Source organism: Ursus americanus, chromosome 18, assembly GCF_024610735.1.
Source record: "Ursus americanus isolate L20-20 chromosome 18, mUrsAme1.1.p, whole genome shotgun sequence".
In the NCBI taxonomy this organism is placed as follows: domain Eukaryota; kingdom Metazoa; phylum Chordata; class Mammalia; order Carnivora; family Ursidae; genus Ursus; species Ursus americanus.
Window position 1 is genome coordinate 32717563 of NC_142144.1, and position 17713 is coordinate 32735275.

Genomic DNA, 17713 nt, shown 5'->3' on the forward strand with positions numbered 1-17713 from the left:
TAGGTGGAAAAAAACAAGTGCGGAGTAATGTGCAGGCCACGCTACTCTCTCTCTCTCTCTCTCTCTCTCTCTCTCTCTGTGTGTGTGTGTTTAAAGAGAGAAGCTGTACAATCATACGTGCCTTAATGGGCATACAAAATTTCTGCAGACACAACAGTCTGATAACGAGCAGCCTCCCGAGGCTGGGTTGCGACACTGGGAAGGGAAACTCTTTTCATCACTGCATCCATTTGCAACCTCTGAAATTTTAAACCGTATATTCCCTTTCTAAAAGAAAACTTTGAAAACGACTAAATGCAAAATAAAATTACGAAGCGCATCCTTCTGGGAGGATCAAGGCACATAATATTTGGAGCTAGCCCTGGATCTGGAGACCATACCCCAGTCCTGGCGCCACCACGGCGACCTCCGGTAAGTTCCCGCCCCGAGTGGGTCTGTTTCCCCAAGAGCCCACTGGGTCTAGGAGAGCAGGTCTCGGGACTTCACTCCAGCTGGGAGCCGGGGAGGCCGGGGAGGCCGGGGGCCCACCCCGCCGCCGCGCGGGTCCCGGGACTGCAGCCGACCGCGGCGCCCCGCGGCGGAGGCCCGGCCAATCAGCGGCCGCGAGGCGGGCGGGGTGGCGGCGCGGCGCGCAAGAAGCGCCGCGCGAAGCAGAGGCGCCACTGCCGTCCCGAAGCAGACCATGCCACGCTCACCCTCGCTCTTCCCGCTGCTGCTTCTGCTGCTGCCGCCGCTGGCCCCGGGACTCGGGCTCCGCGCCACCGGCGGCCGGCACCCCGAGTGCGGTCCGTGCCGGCCGGAACGCTGCCCGGCGCCCTTGCGCTGCCCCGCGCCCGGAATCGCGGCGCGCGACGAGTGCGGCTGCTGCGTGCGCTGCCTGGGCGCGGAGGGCGCGAGCTGCGGGGGGCGGGCCGGCGCGCGCTGTGGCCCCGGCCTGGTGTGCGCCAGCCGCGCCGCGGGGGCGGTGCCCGAGGGCACCGGGCTCTGCGTGTGCGCGCAGCGCGGCGCCGTCTGCGGTTCCGACGGCCGCTCCTACCCCAGCATCTGCGCGCTGCGCCTGCGCGCCCGGCACGCGCCCCGCCCGCACCCCGGCCACCTGCACAAGGCGCGCGATGGCCCCTGCGAATTTGGTGAGTCTGGCTTCTGCCCCGCCATGCTGGGGCAGGAGGAGAAAGAGGGACTCCAGCCCTGTGGAATGTGGGGCAGAGGATTCCTGCCTGCCCCGTGATTGACAGCCTCAGTTTTCCCTTCGGAAGCAGTTTTTCTTACCTGGCCAGGTACTCAAGGAGACTGGGACAGGAATCCACATCCTTCACCCTTCCTTACTAAGCTCATGGAGATACAAGCCCTTGAGCTGGTCAGAATTTTGGTGAGCCTACTGTCTCTTTTGGTACTTAAATACCAAAAGGACTGCAGTTATGTACAGGCCTGCCATGTGTGCCTCCACCAGACTGGGAGTTGGGCGAGGGGGTGACCTACTGGGTGTAAGTCCCCCAGCAGCAGCGGGCCAGGCCAGGGTGGGGTTTTTGAATGGAGAGGGAGGAAAGGTGAAGATGCTGGAGGAGGAGGAGCTCCAGACAGGGACTCAGGAATCACTGGGCAAGAACCCCAGGGTTGTGGTCCTGCTGGGAAGACCTGAGGGATCTCCCACCCAGGACAGGTCAGACGTTTGAGGACCTAAGTTCTGAAAAGATGATGGTGCCATCAGGGCCAGACCTGGGTTTTGTGGGTCTAAGCCTCTTATGATTCGGTGGGTAAAGGAATGGAAATGTATTTGTTGCTGGGTACCTAGAAACTTAAGGTTCATTAATATCGCAGGAGAGTCATGTATGGGTGCCATTGTTGCCCATGTCTACATGTAATTTTAAAAACTCAAACAAAAATAGACCGAAAACATGAGTATAGGGATGCCCAGCAGAGCATCCTGATGGCCCATTAGGTTTTGGAGAGTTGCCCCCATCTACACTGCCTGGAGGGGGCAGCTGAGAGTTGAGGGTGAGTGAGCTTGTGGACAGGAAGTTCCAAGGAACCTGTCTTGGGGTTCTGGCCTGGGCCCGGAGACCCAAGTCTAGACCTTAAATCCTATGTCAGTGTAATGACTTTAGCTCCAACAGGGAAGCCTTGGGGGTGGGGGACAACCTTTTCCAGGCCTTGGGTAATTTCTAGTATTATTTCCCCCCAAGCATTCCGGGTACATGCACTCAAGTGCAGGAGACCCAGCGGGTCATTGGGGATGGGGCAGGAAGCCTCCTGTCCTGGGCAACACAAAACCAATGTGCTGCCCATTGAGGGGGCTGTGGCAGCCCCAGAGCATAGGAAAGTCACCGTTGGCTATTCCTGGCCGGGGCTTCCAGTGGAGGAGATAGCTGACCGGTGTTTCCAGAGCTGCTGCTGGTTCCCTGAGCGACCTTGGGTGGGTCCCTGCCCCTCTCTGTGCCCGGTCAGCCCTGTGGAGCCATGGTTGAGGTCCCTTCCACTTTGAACCTTTGTTTCTACCTTGTCGATTTAAACAGTCCTGCCTCCTTTCTTCTTCTAGTTCCTATCACTTCTTTTTATAATCTGCTTTCCTTAGCAGTTAATTCACAGGCAGTTCTCTTTGTCTCCAGACAAGTCACACTTTCAATCCACACGCCGGAGACACAAGAAATGCTGACCAAGTGCCCAGAATCTAACCGGTGCCGATGGTCTCAGATGATTTCTCCCTGGAGTGATATTCTGTTCCTAAGACCGAGCCACCTTGAAGACACATAGATCAAATCTGCTATTGTGCAGAAGAGACTGAGACCCGGGGCGGGGGGGTGGGGGAGGCACAGGGGACACAGCCAGGGTGACCAGTAAAGCCTGGCCAGCACCCAGAACCCCAGTGCCCTGTGTAGTGCTCTTTCAGGACAGGACTTGATAGTGTTAAGTCAGGCAGGTGGTGGTTGCCATGGTTACCAGAGTGCAGCCAGATGGCAGATGGCAACCCCATACCCCTAATTCATTGAAAATTACCAAATGACAAGTAAATGTGACAGCCCCTCCACTCTGATCTATGGGCTCTAAGGCCCACCCCAGGCATAGGCCCCGTGAGTAAAGATGTTCAAGGGGCCAAAAGGAAGGAAAGTCAGAAAGTGCTTTTAATGATCCCGTTAGTGACAGGCAGCAGCCTCCCCAGAATTTAGCTGTCCTTCCCCACTGGCAGTTGTGTCATCTGCCACAGCCCCGGGCACTGTGGTCCCGTCTCTTTGTGTCCTGAAATGTTTGGGTGGCCCCCGCGCTGGTGTCCTGGTGAAGCATGACGGTGTGGACAGGGGCAGCTTTCCTAGCCAGCCACGGTGACACCTCATTCTGTGCTGCCCAAAAGCCGTCCTTTATTCAGAGGACACAGCAGGGACACTTTTTAACAATGCCCCCAGGGAGCCTGGTGAAAGGGAATCGGGCTGAGTCCTAGCAGCAGCTGTACTGCTTCAATATTGTTAATAAAATCACCCCTCCCCGGCTCTCACCTATCCTTCAGTGAGCGAGCACCTGTCTTGAACCGAATGAGACCTCCGTAAATATTTATCAGGTTCCGCACAATGTGGAAAGTGTTCTCACACATGCCTGGGAGGGGCATTCGGAAACCATTTTCAGGCTTAAATTCTGACCTCTTCCTATGCTCTGAAACTCCCCCCCCAAAACGCCTAATAATGAAGGCAATCCTTTGATTCACACATTGGATGAAGACTCGCCCTGTTCCCGCATATGAATAATTCTTTACTGTTGGAAATCACTCTTGCATCCCATCTTTTTACTTAATTTTCACAACTGCCCCAGCCAGACCTCACTCCGATTTAATAGAAGGGAAAACTGAGGCACGCGGAAGGGGACTCCCTGCAGCTGCGTGGCTAGCTGAGGTGGGCCCCAGCCTGAATTTGCCGGGCCCTTTTCAGACGGAGCCACACGCCTCTAGCTCGCTGGCCACCTGATTAGGAAGCAGCTACAAATGGGCTCCCCTTGAATCTTGAGGGTTTCTCCGTCCGGATCCACCTTCCTGTTTTTCCCCCAAGGCTTGTTACAGGCTCCCCTGCTTAGCACTGGGTGAGGGCTCCTGAGAGGAACAGGGATAGCCTAACAGAAGGGAAGATGTCTGAGCAGAACCTTGAAGGACTTGAAAATGCTTGGGGAGAAAGAGGGGATGGGGAGGTAAGAGCAGGTAGGGGAGGTCCCGTGGTGGGTGTGACCAAGGGCTGCCAGGCAGCTCCCCAGGGGGATGGTTGGGGCAGGGGCCTTGAGCGCCAGGCCGAGGATGAAGCTTCATTCTGTACTAAGTTATTGGTTTCATTTCTTGGCTGTGAAGTGGCATGGCGTTGTTGTCGCTGCTGTCATTACTTTAAGAGGCTGTGTTGTTCCGTGCCCCCTGACCGTTGGCTAACGTGGGGAAGGGGTTGGGATCCTGCAGGCAGCAGGTTGATAGCACGTTTTGAATGCTAAATTAGGTAGGAACAGGGTCCCGTGCCAGTACCCACCAGGGCCCTGGGCCCCCAAAGCGTCAGTGAGCTCTTGGATCCTGAATCTTAGAAAATTCACCTCCCTCCGTTGACATTCCAGCTCCTCTTAGAAATCGCAGTCTGTGAGAGGCGCGTGTTACCAGGTAACCAGGAGAGGCTGCGAACGCCACTTTGTGAGAGGGACAAAGAAGGGGGGCCTCGTGCTCAAAAGCCTTTCATGCCGAGGGAGGGGGTGTGAGCACAGGCTGCAGGGAGCCCGATTAAGCTGTTTCTCCTTCCACAACTGAACATGACTATTAGCATAAATTATCAGGGCTGCTCAATGCGTTGATGATTAAACTCTTCGGTTGTGCACTTCTTTGTACAAGCAGATGGGGTCCTGGGGGATGACTTTAGATATTCTTTCTTTCCTGGGCACCATTAACTTGAAAGAAACCTCAGAGGCCTTTCGGAAGGTCTTTCAGTCTAGCCGTCAAGGACATATCTAGTTGACCGTGGGAGGGGGGCGGGACAGATCACCACACACTATAATAATACTGTCAGCCCCTCTCACTCGTACAGACCCACATGGTTAATAATTCAGTCACATCCACCCTCTCCCTTCACCCCAGAGGATGTGGGATAGCAGTCACTGTCTTCATTTGCAGACGAGGAGGAAATGGTTAACAACTTGCCCAAGCTCCCGTGGTTGGCACCAGGACCCCAGCGCTACCTCTGTGGGTGCACGTGTGGGCGACTGTTCTGTTACCTGCTGGGGGGATCGGTGCCCTCCCAGCTTTTCTCCAGCTGTTGCTGGCATGGACAGAAGGATACAAGTATTTAGCAAGAAAGAGCTAGAGAGATGAAGCTGGCACATTCACAGACTGGGCCCACCAGGCAACAACCTCCCTCTTGAAACTCACATTACTCTTGTCACACGCGAGCAGACAAGTGTGGCAGCTCGGGTGAGAGGTGAGAGGTTGTGCCCCAGTCTCGCCAGAATGAGGGCTGTGGGCAGGGCCCACCCAGAGGCCTACTCCCCGAGGCCAGTAGGGGCTCTGGAGCTGGTCAGGCATGTCGAGGAGATTTCCCCGTGGGGTAGCACAGCCTGCCATGTCCTCGGGTCTCTCTATGGAAGCCTTTTACAGTTTGCAAGGCATCTTGTAACTCTTCCTCCCAATAGCCTATGGAGAGGGGAAGGGAGGGGAAGAAGAACAGATGCCTGTGCCCATTTTAAAGAAGAAGAAACTGAGTCCCAGTCACAGCATTGGGGTGTGGCAGAGACAGGATTTGAACCTGGGTCCATCCTGCCTGTGGTAGTCATGACGTTGAGCACCCCAGCACCACACTCGAATGAGCCCTTGGGGACAGAAGGATTGGGAATGTCCTGTGAGTATAAACGATGTATCACCCATTTAATAGTGTCTTCATGAGAGCTGCTCCCTGGGAGTGATGTTTGGAGGGTTTTTTCCTGTGCAGAAGAGAGTCAACAGCAGGCCTGAGACTGTGTCCTTAGAAGGGCCTGCTGGCCAGACTGACCGCTGGCTAGCATCTGGGAACCCAGATTTGGGGACGGTTCCCGCCATTCCCTCAGTGATGAGAGTGACTCTCGGCCTGAGCTGTTAGTGCCAACACCGTGGTTTAGGCTGCGCGCCTGCTTTCCTCCCGGGACCCTGGAATTTTGGTACGTACTGAGCAGAGGGGGCCCAGGTGGCCTGCCCCCAACAAAAATCCTGGGCTCCGAGGCACCAGTGGTGGACAGCGTTTCACGTGTGTTGTCACCATTCACTGCTGGGGAATTCGGTGTGTCCCGTGTGATCGCTGGGCAAGGCACGTGGAAGCTTGCGCCTGGTTTCCCGTCTTTACCCCGTGAGCTGCTTTTCCCTTTGCTGTTTGCTTTGTCTCCTGTCGCTGTAGTAAACCACAGCTGTGTGTCAGACTGGTGAGGCCTGTGCGTCCTCCTAGCAAATCACTGAACCTGGGTGTTGTCTTGGGGCTCCCCAGCACAGTCCCCAAGGGGCTCTTTCTTGTTCCAGAATGGAGTCCATATAGACAACCAATGTTTCCCTTTAAAACTCAGTGAAGAGTTGATGGACTCGGAGTGCCTGGGTTTGAGTCCCTGCTCCTCCAGGCACTTCACCTTTCTGAGCCTTGGTTTTCTCGTCTGTAAAATGGCGATAAAAACACCTGCTTAGCGGGGTAGATATAAGGACGAAAGGAGCAGTGTACATGGATGTGTCATCTAATTAGAGGGCAAGACTCTGTGGGACAAAGCTCAGGCCAGAGCCTAGGCTCAAAGCCTGGCCCAGCCAACTAAACCTGAGTAACCCTGCCTAGCTCCACAGCGGGTGAAATTGCCGGAAAAATGGAACGGGTTAGACCCTGTGAGCAGACTAGAGTGCCTAGCACACGGCGAGCTCTCAGAATTAGGTGGTGGCATTATTACCGTTATTACCATGATCATGATGATGATGGCTGATTATGAAGAGCTATTATGGATAAAAATATTTTAAATTTAAAAGCAGGTATGTTAATAATAAAAACCAGAGGGGCGCCTGGGTGGCACAGCGGTTAAGCGTCTGCCTTCAGCTCAGGGCGTGATCCCGGCGTTGTGGGATCAAGCCCCACATCAGGCTCCTCTGCTATGAGCCTCCTTCTTCCTCTCCCACTCCCCCTGCTTGTGTCCCCTCTCTCACTGGCTGTCTCTATCTCTGTCAAATAAATAAATAAAATCTTTAAAAATAATAATAATAAAAACCAGATTCCTATGATGAAGAGTAGCATGAGGAAATTTTTTGAGATTAACTGGAATCTTCTAGATCTTGGTTGTGGTGGTGGTTACACAACCATAGGCATTTGTCAAAACTTAAGAGCGGCACTCCACAAGGAGTAAATGGGCTGTATGTAAATTTAAGAATAAATAAAAATTTGAATGTTGCTTTATCATCAAAAGCTGGGGGCTCTTTTGTCAAAGAAGTGATATTTTCTGCCACAAGATCAGTAGCAAAGACAGCGTTTCCAAGACAGTCTTCAAAAGAGGGAGAGGGAAATTCGAGGAGAGAGAATGTTGAAATGTGATTTACTGGTTTATTCATTTAGACCTGAAAAGGATTGATGAAATCTCATTTAAAATTTATGACTTTACATGAATGAAAGTAAAACATGTTGATTGAGTGTCCCTTCGGAATCCATTGAGGGCTTTGGAATAAGATACGGTTCTGATTGTTCCCCCAGCGAGCCATTTGAGGACTGCTGGGCTCCAGGCGAGGGAATGTTGGCGGGAGGGTGTGGATGACTTAGACTCTCTTTGTCGTGTTGCAGATGGGGCCCCTGCTGGAGAGCAGGGGTGTTGTGGTTCTTTGTGGCAGTTTGCAGGTGGCTAGGATGCTTTGGGCAATGTTAGAAGCCTAGGGCCTTGGTTCAATAGGGGGCTTTGGCTACACTCAGCATTGTGGGTTGAGCCATGGTGCTTGGGGGGGCAATCACATGGGCATTCACAAGGAGTGGGCTGATCAGGCTGAGGGGGAAGAAAGGAGCCTGGGGGTAGGGAGCACTCTGTAGTGTCTGTATTCAGTGGAGGCCAATGGGGCACTCAGGGCCATAGGGGGCACTCCAGTGAGGCAGCCCTAGGATCAACATGTGGGAGTTACAGGGAGGTGGGTTTTAGCTCCAGATGAAGGAACACAAGCTTTCTTACCAGCAGAGCTCTCCTAGGATGGAAAGGCCTGGCTCTGTAGGTAGTGAGCTCTCTGTCGGTGGAGGCATGCAAGTGGATGCTAGCTGAATACATCACAGATGGTCAGGCACAGGATCTTGGGGAGTTGGGCCCCTCCAGTCTGAGACTCTGTGGTTCTAAGACAAGTTTCCAGAGATCTTTTTTGGTACCAGCTTGACGAGGTCTGTCTGGAGGGTCAATCTTATTTCTGTGCTCTTTCACTCCTGTCCCTCTCCCTCCTCCTGCGGCCTTCTCCCTCCCTCCCTCTCTCTGCTCTCCTTTTTTATTGCAGCTGAACCCAGGCAGGCGAGGGCGCATTCCCTCTCCAGAGCCATCCATGAGTCACACGGCAAAGCCCCAAGAGCGTAGACCCAGCAGTTTGATGGCCGGAGAAGGAATGCGTTTGCTCATTTGCCATGTTTCTTCATCTAGTCATCTGTTTACCAGATCTGCTTCTGAGGCCCACTTACATGTCCTATTAACTTAAACCATGCCTTTCACACTCATCACATGGTAAGATCAGTTCAACGGCCCTGTGAGCAGGGGGTATTATCGCCATCTTATAGATGAGGAAACCCCAGCACGGAGCATTTCCCCCCACCCTATGCTTCCCCACCACATCTTGTCCAAGACACTGCTGGGCCAGATGCGGGGACGGGCCCGGCTGTTGTCTAGTCCAGGTGAGGCTGGCGGAAGCACCCGGACTGCCAGCAGGCTGTCCTCCAGCAGCTCAGAGGGGTGCAGACGCCCTGGTCCTGGACTAGGACACATACCCTAACCCTCTAGGTCCTGCAGGAGGGGGAGCCATCCCCTATGGGGTTGGGGGTTGCCTTCCATGCAGAGGGGAGGCAGGCAGGGGGGCAGGTGCCCTGAGGGACCGGGTAGAGGGCCTGAATGCTCAGGTGGCTGGACTTGTTTCTTGTTTCTTGTAGTGCCAGCGTGTGCAGAGCACATGGTGCTCACTGGGAGGAGGGCAGTGAGGGGTGTCAGCTAAGCCCTTATAACTCAGATGCCTGCGTCGTTGTGGCTGTCCCAGCCAGCGTGCCCACACCCTCCCTCTCCTTTCTGTAATGCTCTGGCAGCCTGGAGCCGTACTGCCTGGGGACAACGATCCAGGAGTGACCCCCTCTCTCCAGGTGTCCTCGGACCCTGTGCCGGCTTGGGCTTTGGGGCCTGCAGCCCTGCCCTCGGGGAGGGAGCCGTGGGGCGGGGAGGGGGCCTAGAGCCTGCAAGTCTGTGATATGCAAACGAGCGTCTGGACCGGCCCGCAGGGGGGTCTGGGCCCAAGCGTGCAGCTGTTCTGCATGGCCTGTTCTTTGAACCACCCTCCACATGCAAGGAGAAAAGCCCATCTGTTCGAAGACTTGGCGTTGGTGAGGTGACACCAGCCCCTCCTGAGCTGAGCTGTAAGCAGATGGCCTCCGGAGTCCTGGGCGGGAGTGTGAGAGACCCAGGCACTCACAGACGGGGTGGGTGATTTGGGAAGCCGCCTTTCCTCTTCAGATCCCTGTTTTCCTGTCGGTAGAACAAAGGCAATGGATGAGGAAGCGTGCAGCCATCCCTCCGGGTCTGAGGGAAACATGGTTCGCGGCCTCCGTGTGTTCTCTGTGTGTGGAGAGCTTTCCTCCGCGCGGCTCCCCTCCGTGGGACCGTCCCCGCAGGCTCTCCGCAGGCAGGGGATTTTAGACGTGGGGTGCTTGGAACGCAGCAGGGTAAAGGCTGTGATCCCTTGTCTTCTTCCTCCAGCTCCTGTGGTCGTCACACCACCCCGGAGTGTTCACAACGTCACCGGGGCCCAAGTGTACCTGTCATGTGAGGTGAGGGCTGTGCCCACCCCTGTCATCACGTGGAGGAAGGTATTGACATCCAAGAATTCTGTGTGTATGTGTGTGTGTGTGTGTGTGTGTGAGAGAGAGAGAGAGAGAGAGAGAGAGAGAGAGAGAGGTGTTTCTTCTGTGTTTATGTGTGTTATTATATGTGGAGCAGAGGATTTTAGAAAGAGATCTTACATGTCACTCTTCTACCTTCAGGTTTATGCCTCAAAACTTTTACCCCAAAGCTTTCCTCAGGGCAGGGGAGTTGCCACCCTTCCGTGTGCCATTGCTGCCTCAGCCACTTAGCTGTCCAGAAAGTTCATCTATTTATCTAGCCTAGATCCACTGGAATGAAGTGAGAGCCTACTTCACGGCATCTGGGTTTTCGAAAGACTATCCAAATCCCTTTTCCAAAACTAGATCTTCCTGCAGATCAATTTTTGAGAGACTGGCGTGGATCAAAGCATATGTTGTCCACCTATGTCAACAGCCACCCCACGGAGAAGGGCCCTGAAACTCTGAACCCATTCTGATAGTGGTGGTGTCTGCATCCTTACTATCCAGCAGGGGGTGCTGTCTGCACAGACATTTAGGTTTATGAAGCCACTGATGTTTTCGTTTTGTTTTGTTTTGTTTTAAAGATTTTATTTATTCATTTGACAGAGATAGAGAGCCAGCGAGAGAGGGAACACAAGCAGGGGGAGTGGGAGAGGAAGAAGCAGGCTCCCAGCGGAGGAGCCTGATGTGGGGCTCGATCCCATAACGCCGGGATCATGCCCTGAGCAAAGGCAGACGCTTAAGGACTGAGCCACCCAGGCGCCCTGCCACTGATGTTTTAATAGGAATAAGAGGGGCCAGGGTTTGGCCTTTGAGTCAATAGGAAGATGAAGACAGCGAGGATGTCTGTGGTGGTTCTTACCCGGAGATACTTTTTTTTAAACCACTCCTGGTTTTTTCTGTCCTCTGTAGGTCACACAGTCTCCTGAGGGTACCCAGGTGCTGGAGGACCTGCCTGGGGACCACGTCAACATCGCTGTCCAGGTGCGAGGGGGCCCCTCTGACCACGAGGCCACAGCCTGGATTTTGGTGGGTATCTCATTTGTTTAGGATTGGTGGCCATTATTGACTGGCCCTTACAAAGCACCCTTTATATTTCTATAGCACATCACACATTTCAAAGCTGTTCTTATTCCTTTCTGATTGGACCCTACACTAACTGTGAGGGAAGTTTGACCCCCAAGAACATAAGTGATCCTCAGTGGTGGTCAGAATTATGACCCCAGAAAGATGTCCGTGTCCTAATCCCTGGAAGCTGTGGATATGTCATATGCAAGAGGGGATTAAGGTTGCAGATGGAGCTAAGGGTGCTCATCAGCTGACTTTAATAAGCAAGTTTTCCAGGATTATCTGGGTGGGCCCAGTCTAATCACAAGAGCCCTTTAAATGCTGAAGAGGGAGGCAGGAGGGAAGGAGCCAGAGAGATGGCAGCGTGGGAAAGACATGAGCCACCATCTCTGGCTTTGAAGATGGAGGAAGAGGACCGCAAGCCAAGCAATGCAGGCAGCCTCTAGAATGGGAAAGGCAAGAAATGGATTTTCCCCTGGGATTCCCTAGGAAGAAAGGAGCTCTGCCGATAGTTTCATTTTAGCCCCTGGTTCCCATTGGGACTTCTGACCTCAAGAACTAAATATAGGGGCCCTTGGCTGGCTCAGTCAGTAGAGCACACGACTCTTGATCTCGGGGTTGTGAGTTTGAGCCTCCCATTGGGCATAGATATTGCTAAAAAATAAAATCTTTAATAAAAGAAATTTTTAAAAAACAAAATATAATAAATGTGTGTTGTTTTAAGCCATGAAGCGTGGGGTAATTAGTCACAGCAGTCATAGGAGATTACTACACCCGCCCAACACCACGGGGCTGAGAAAGAGGGAAGACAGCATGTTGGTGTCCCCAGTCGGGGCTCTTCTCTGCCACCTGCAGCAGCTTAACTTAAGTCCCGAGAGCACCATGTGTTGGAAAGAGTGAGGGAGGGACAGGGAGCCATGTTGGCTAGTCACTGCCTCTTGGACTTCAGTGTCCACAGTTGTAAGAGGAGGGCCTGCACATGGTCCGAGGGCCCTGTGACCCAGCAGTCTGTGACTCACCTGCCAGTCTCAGGTGAGTCCGCCAACATCAGGATAACGGCACTCCCCCCGCCCCCCGCCCCCCAGCAGCGTGAGTGCAACACTAGGTGGTGTGCACCCTCCCTGCCCAGTCTGCGGAGTGACTCGGAGTGACTCACATTGCCCAGAGAGCAAGCGAAGAGGGAGCTGGTGTGGGTGTGCTCTTCAGGGGCGTGAAACAGGCTGCTCTCAGAGAGTGTCCGCCTCGTGTCACTCCCATCTCTGCCAGGTTTGGTGACTTCTCCACCCAGCTCAGAGACGCAGAAGGCAGTTGGGTCCACGCGGCTTTTTCAAATCAAGCACCTTCCCCTCTTTATTACAAGAAGGCATGGGGGAAACATTCTCTCTCGTGTTACTTGTAAGGCTGTCTCCACTGGGAGCACTTGTGGGCCATTCCTTGGTCAGCAGATTTTTGTTCTTTTAACTTGCAGTATTTTCCTTGTGATGTATACCTGTCACCTTCTATAAAAGGACCAGGTAGCTCACGGTAAGAGGCAGGAATGCAAAGGAAACTGTAAAATGAGAGCCACAATAGAGAGGGTGCAGAGAAGAAAAGTTAACTCTTTCCTGGCAGTGAAGTCAACAAGAGGAATAGTGAGCTCTCTCTTATTTTGAAAAATGAGCATTCAGACATTTCATTAGGAACTAAATAAGGAAGTGATTTTGCCGTTCCATATATAACTACATAAACTTGCCTGTTTTATTTCTAGATCAACCCTCTGCGAAAAGAAGATGAGGGAGTGTACCTGTGCCATTCAGCCAACGCAGTGGGGGAGGCCCAGTCCCACGGCACGGTGACAGTTCTAGATCTGAGTAAATTCACAGCCCCCCGCCCCCCAGCTCCAGAGGACCGCATGTGATGGAGTAATGTACATGTTATGTTCTAAGTCCTACTCAGTGCTTATACACCTGGGTCATAAGAGCTTGAGATGGCTGATAAGATGCATAGTAACAAAGAAGAAAAATACATAAATCGAGGAAACCAGAGGACCACCAAGCAGCAGTAGGAACAGGTTCCAGTTAGCAGGCAGAATCTCTCGTAGGTTCGGCACACGTACCACTCTGGGCCTCCCACCGAGAGTGCAAACGCAAGAGCTGTGAACGTTGTGGGGGTCCACAGGTGGGAAAGACCGGTTGTCTCTTTCAGTTTCTGAAGCCGAACGGAGTATTTCCTTCAAGTCCTAGAGGGGCACAGAGAGAGCAGACGTTGTCACTGTGACAGCACCCGTGTGAAAACATGCCCGCAGAGGAGACAGTCTGAGCTCCGTTTATCTGTCCCCAGGTTCTCCCTCATTGGCAGCTCCGAGTCTCCAGGTCTTACCTCCTCCCTGTCCTCAGCACTGCACGTGCTGAGCAGCGTGTCCGGAGAGTCTGCACTCCCCCTGGCCCCATGGCTCTTAGTCCGTATAGCTCCCCCCCAACCCCGTGAGAGCTGGGGAAGCAGCTGTCCCCTGCAGACAGGTGGGCCCTGAACCTAGGAAACAAGCCCCTTAATTAGCCAGCTTGTGGTGCGTGACAATCCCGGAGCTGACCAGTGCACAGTCACCACCATTTCTGTCTTGCTCACATTCCTTGTTGTGGGGCCGGTCGGCTGGCTGTGGCTCTGCTCTGTGTGTCTGGTCACACTGGGACCCAGCCGGAAGAGCGGCCCCAGTGTGGATATGGCCACTTTTGTGGCAGAGGGGATGAGTGAGAGACTGAGCCACAGATGCACAGTCTCCTTTAATGATTCTGCCCCGATGTGGCGTATGGCACGTCTGCTTACGTCCGGCTGTGCCCAGCATCCAGGGGTCGGGGACGCTGCTCTTGTCACAGGAGCCCCGGGACAGGCACACACGATTTTGCTGTGATTGTAATCCACATTCTTTCCTATTTAGCCATGGTTGTGGGGTACCTTGTGTGTGCAGGCCTGTGGGGTTGCACAGAAAACCAAAACAGTGAACATCATTAAAATACAAGAAGGGCAGCGTTAAGGAAGCGAGGAGCGTGTGTGAGTTTGAGGCCAGAGAAGCAGCTTAGAACTGGGGAAAGCAAAGGACATGTCGCTGAGGAAGTGGCATGGTGGATGAAGTAGTGAGAGCTCCTGGAAACGGGAAAATAGAAGGTGGGAAATCCTCCAGTAGGAATCCAGGTAGGAGATGGTCTTTAAGTTGCCCTCCTGACACTCTTTGCTTTTTATAAATACGTATTGTTATATGTTGTTACATCGCGTATCAGGACTTTTGTCCTGCACACTTGTGTGCATATATATGTAGGTACCTATGTATGTGTGTCTCTCTACATCCTTCATGTTTTAAATATGTATACAATTTTTAAGTATATATATTTTTAAAAAACACATACACACAATGGTACCAGACTATGGATGTAGTCTGTTATAGATGAGTTTTCAAAAGGGAGCTACAAAGAACCATGGAATTTTAGGACCATTGCCACACAGGTTTTCCGTTCCCCCTAAAACATGTAGTACTGGCCAGAGCTCTTGCTTGCATACCTCCACTGGTGTGGAGCTCACTACCACCAGGCATCCATCTGTGAGTTTTCCAGTAGTTGAAAGTTCTTCCTTGTATTAAGCTGGATTCTGCCTCCCTGAAATGTCCACCCAGTGGTCCCACGTGTACTTCTTGGATGCCCCTCTGCTCCTCACCAGCACCACCCCTGGCCAGGAAGATTTAGGGTTAAGTATCATTTCCCCCACCTTCCATTTACCACATAGTTGATTGTGACAGAGCAGACTTCTTTCCTCTCATCCTTTTCTCTCTTTCCTTCTAGGGTCTTAGAAACATTGGTGACAGGATGTTGGAAGAGTCAAGTCATGCATCGTTTTCTTTGTGAAGAGTTGGAGAAACCGTGTTTGTAGCTGACCCCTTTTGTATGTTTTTACAAGTTAGACGCAAACTAGATTCGTATGCAGATGTAGATTTTAGCAGGGGCAAGCATTGGGAAACCAGACTGCATGTGGCTTTTTTATACTTTTGAAACGAACTGCTCTGTGAGAATTCTTTTTTACCTAACCCTCCCAGGGAAGGCCACCTGGTGGTGTGTTTCTAATTCTAAAGGGCTGGAACAAGGCCCATGTCAGCTGAGTCTTTACCTCATTTGTCTGTGACTGATTAGTGTGTGTTGTAGGAGGAGGGAGGAGGGTCACGCTGTCCTCTGCCTGCTCTCTGACTTGCTGTGTGACCTGGACGGGCCCCTCCCCTCTCCGGGCCTTTGTCTTTTCACCTGTGAATGTGGCATTTGGACTAGATATTGCCCATGTCCCTTCGAGCCCTGCCATCCTAGAATAAGATGGCCCTGTGGGAAAAATAGAGGAGGTATAGTCTGTGCATTCCTTTTAAGTGTTATTCCCTCAAAAACAGCTGCCATGGCTTCATATTAGGCTGTAGCTCTTCCTTTCCTGCCATTTTCCCACCTTAAGGAGATGGAGTCCTTGGCCGGGTGTTTGGGGACCAAGATATCCCCTTGTCAGCAAGCTCAGCATTCTCTAACCAGGTGGGCAGTGGACCCCTGGCTTCTGGACATCAAACAGAGGAAATGGGGTCGGATGTTTCTTTCTCTGTGGGATCAGAGTGTACTAGAATACATTTCACTTGGAAAGGTTTTGACCTTACCCAGGAATAAGGCTGGCTGGCTGGCTTTCTTTCGCTTGCTTTCTTTCTCTCTCTCTCTTTTCCTTTCTTTCTTTTCTTTCTTTCTCTTTCTTTCTTCTTTCTTTCTTTCTTTCTTTCTTTCTTTCTTTCTTTCTTCTTTCTTTCTTTCTTTCTTTCTTTCTTTCTTTCTTTCTTTCTTGAGTGCTTAATATCTGGGTGAAAAAATAGATCCACTAGGTGGTTCAAATTTTTTTTAAAGTCAGAATTGGGATCTTGTGTCTAGTCCTTCAAGTTCATGAAGTGCTTTTCTGACTGTGGTCACCCCAACTCCAGGACAGCAGGCAGGGCAGGAGGACATAGATGTCCCTCCCCCTCTGCAGATGAAGAAACGAGGGTCTGAGAGGGAGGCACCTGCCCAAGGTCTGAAGGCCTCCGAGAAGGACCGAAACTCCGGGCACCGGGCCCTCCTTGGCACCCTTCCTGTGCCACGGTGCTGCTGCTTGGGTAATCTCTTAGCTGCGTAACGGAAGGTGCTGGCCAGTTCCAGGGCTCCTGGGGACCTTACCAAGGTCCCACTTAGCCTCTACAGCACACTCCCATGCCACTCCCACTGGGCATTACATTCCGGAGCCCTTTTTGGAATTAGATTTTCTGCCTCTGAGCCCGGCCATTCCATATCTGAGGTAGTGGGGTGGCATCACCCTCATGCACTACATGGCAGGAGCATGGCCTGGGACTCCAGAAACAAGAGGTTCATTTGGGAATTCATCCTGGCTTGCTGCCTGACTCTGAGCAAGTCCCCTTCACCTTCCGGACCCCAGCTTCCCTCGTTTGAATAAGAAGGGAAAGAAACTAGATGGGTGGTTTGCAAACTTAAAACATCAGAACCCTTTTCTTTGAATAAGGTCAGAGCTGAAACTGGTTAACTGGAAGCTATGCTCTTCTGTCGGAGGTTGGGGCTGCAGGGGACTTGCTCAGACCCCCCTACTTGTTACTCCCACTCCCCACCCCACCACGGGAGTTTCTGTAGCTAAGGTCTGCAGCTAAGTCTTCTGGGATGTGACTCATTAGGAGAAGACTTGCTTGGTAAAGCACTTAGTGCAACTGTGAGAAGCAGGGATGCTGCGGCCCTGGAGAAGGTGCTAGAACAATCCTGCATCTGCTGATGGGCACAGTCGGTGAAATCACTTGACTCGCCTCACATGTGCGCAGTCACAGTTGCAGAGCTGGGTCTAGATGCAGAGAGCAGCGGGAACGGAGTGCTTGGGTGCCAGAGCTAAACAGCGAAAACACAGGAGGCTGGGTTCGCGGCGTGAGGGTGTGCAAAATAGTAATCCTCATGTGCACTCTCCGAAATTGTCACCAAAACCAACAAGGCAGAAAAACAGGATTGTTCCAACCTCATGACTTTGCAACCAGGAGAGCCCCAGGACCGCTACAGGGGCTGAGAGGACTGTGCTGTGGCTTTGCCCTTCAGAAACATGGTGCCCCCACAGCCTGTATTTTCTGCCCTATTGTCATAAATATGATGAAGTCACGTGACCCCTGCACCTGAAAATAAATGTTTTTAAGGACAGTCTTTGTGGTCTCCCTGTCTTTGGAACACTGCTGTGTGTGGGAACAGGGCCCACTGGTACGTGTCCACCACCCCTGACGCAACTTGCCCTTTTCTTGTCCACCTCAGCTACTTCAGTCTGAACCCTCCTTCCCCCTCACACCTGGGTTCTGGTCACAGCCCCACCTGGGCACCTGACTCACAATTTTTAGCTAGTCCTAATCGCCGCCTGCTGGCCTGATCCTTCTAATTCCCTCAGAACTTGGGTCTCCCACCAGATACGCATCCCAGTATTTCATCCACTCAGAGAGCTGTGCCCTCTGTCATCTCCCACATGCACATGGAGGCCAGAAGGGTGCAGAAATCAGTATGAAGGAGGGTGGGATATAAGTGGGGAGGCGTGAGATGAGGTTGCAGTCCTGC

The 17713-nt window shown here is 52.6% G+C and overlaps 1 protein-coding gene across 1 annotated transcript; it reads left to right on the forward strand.

Moving 5' to 3' along the window:
- Positions 1 to 682: 682 nt before the first annotated feature.
- Positions 683 to 17311, forward strand: IGFBPL1 (insulin like growth factor binding protein like 1). The gene is made up of 5 exons (XM_087869543.1): positions 683 to 1130; positions 9913 to 10022; positions 10950 to 11066; positions 12853 to 13011; positions 14915 to 17311. The coding sequence occupies exons 1-4, from the start codon at positions 683 to 685 to the stop codon at positions 13000 to 13002; spliced, it is 825 nt and encodes a 274-aa protein (XP_087725669.1). The 3' UTR covers positions 13003 to 13011; positions 14915 to 17311.
- The last annotated feature ends 402 nt before the right edge of the window (positions 17312 to 17713 follow it).

Coding starts and splice junctions, on each gene's coding strand:
- IGFBPL1 (XM_087869543.1), top strand. CDS start 683: ATGCCACGCTCACCCTCGCTCTTCCCGCTGCTGCTTCTGCTGCTGCCG. Junction 1,131..9,912: donor CGATGGCCCCTGCGAATTTG/GTGAGTCTGGCT, acceptor TTCTTCCTCCAG/CTCCTGTGGTCGTCACACCA. Junction 10,023..10,949: donor CTGTCATCACGTGGAGGAAG/GTATTGACATCC, acceptor TGTCCTCTGTAG/GTCACACAGTCTCCTGAGGG.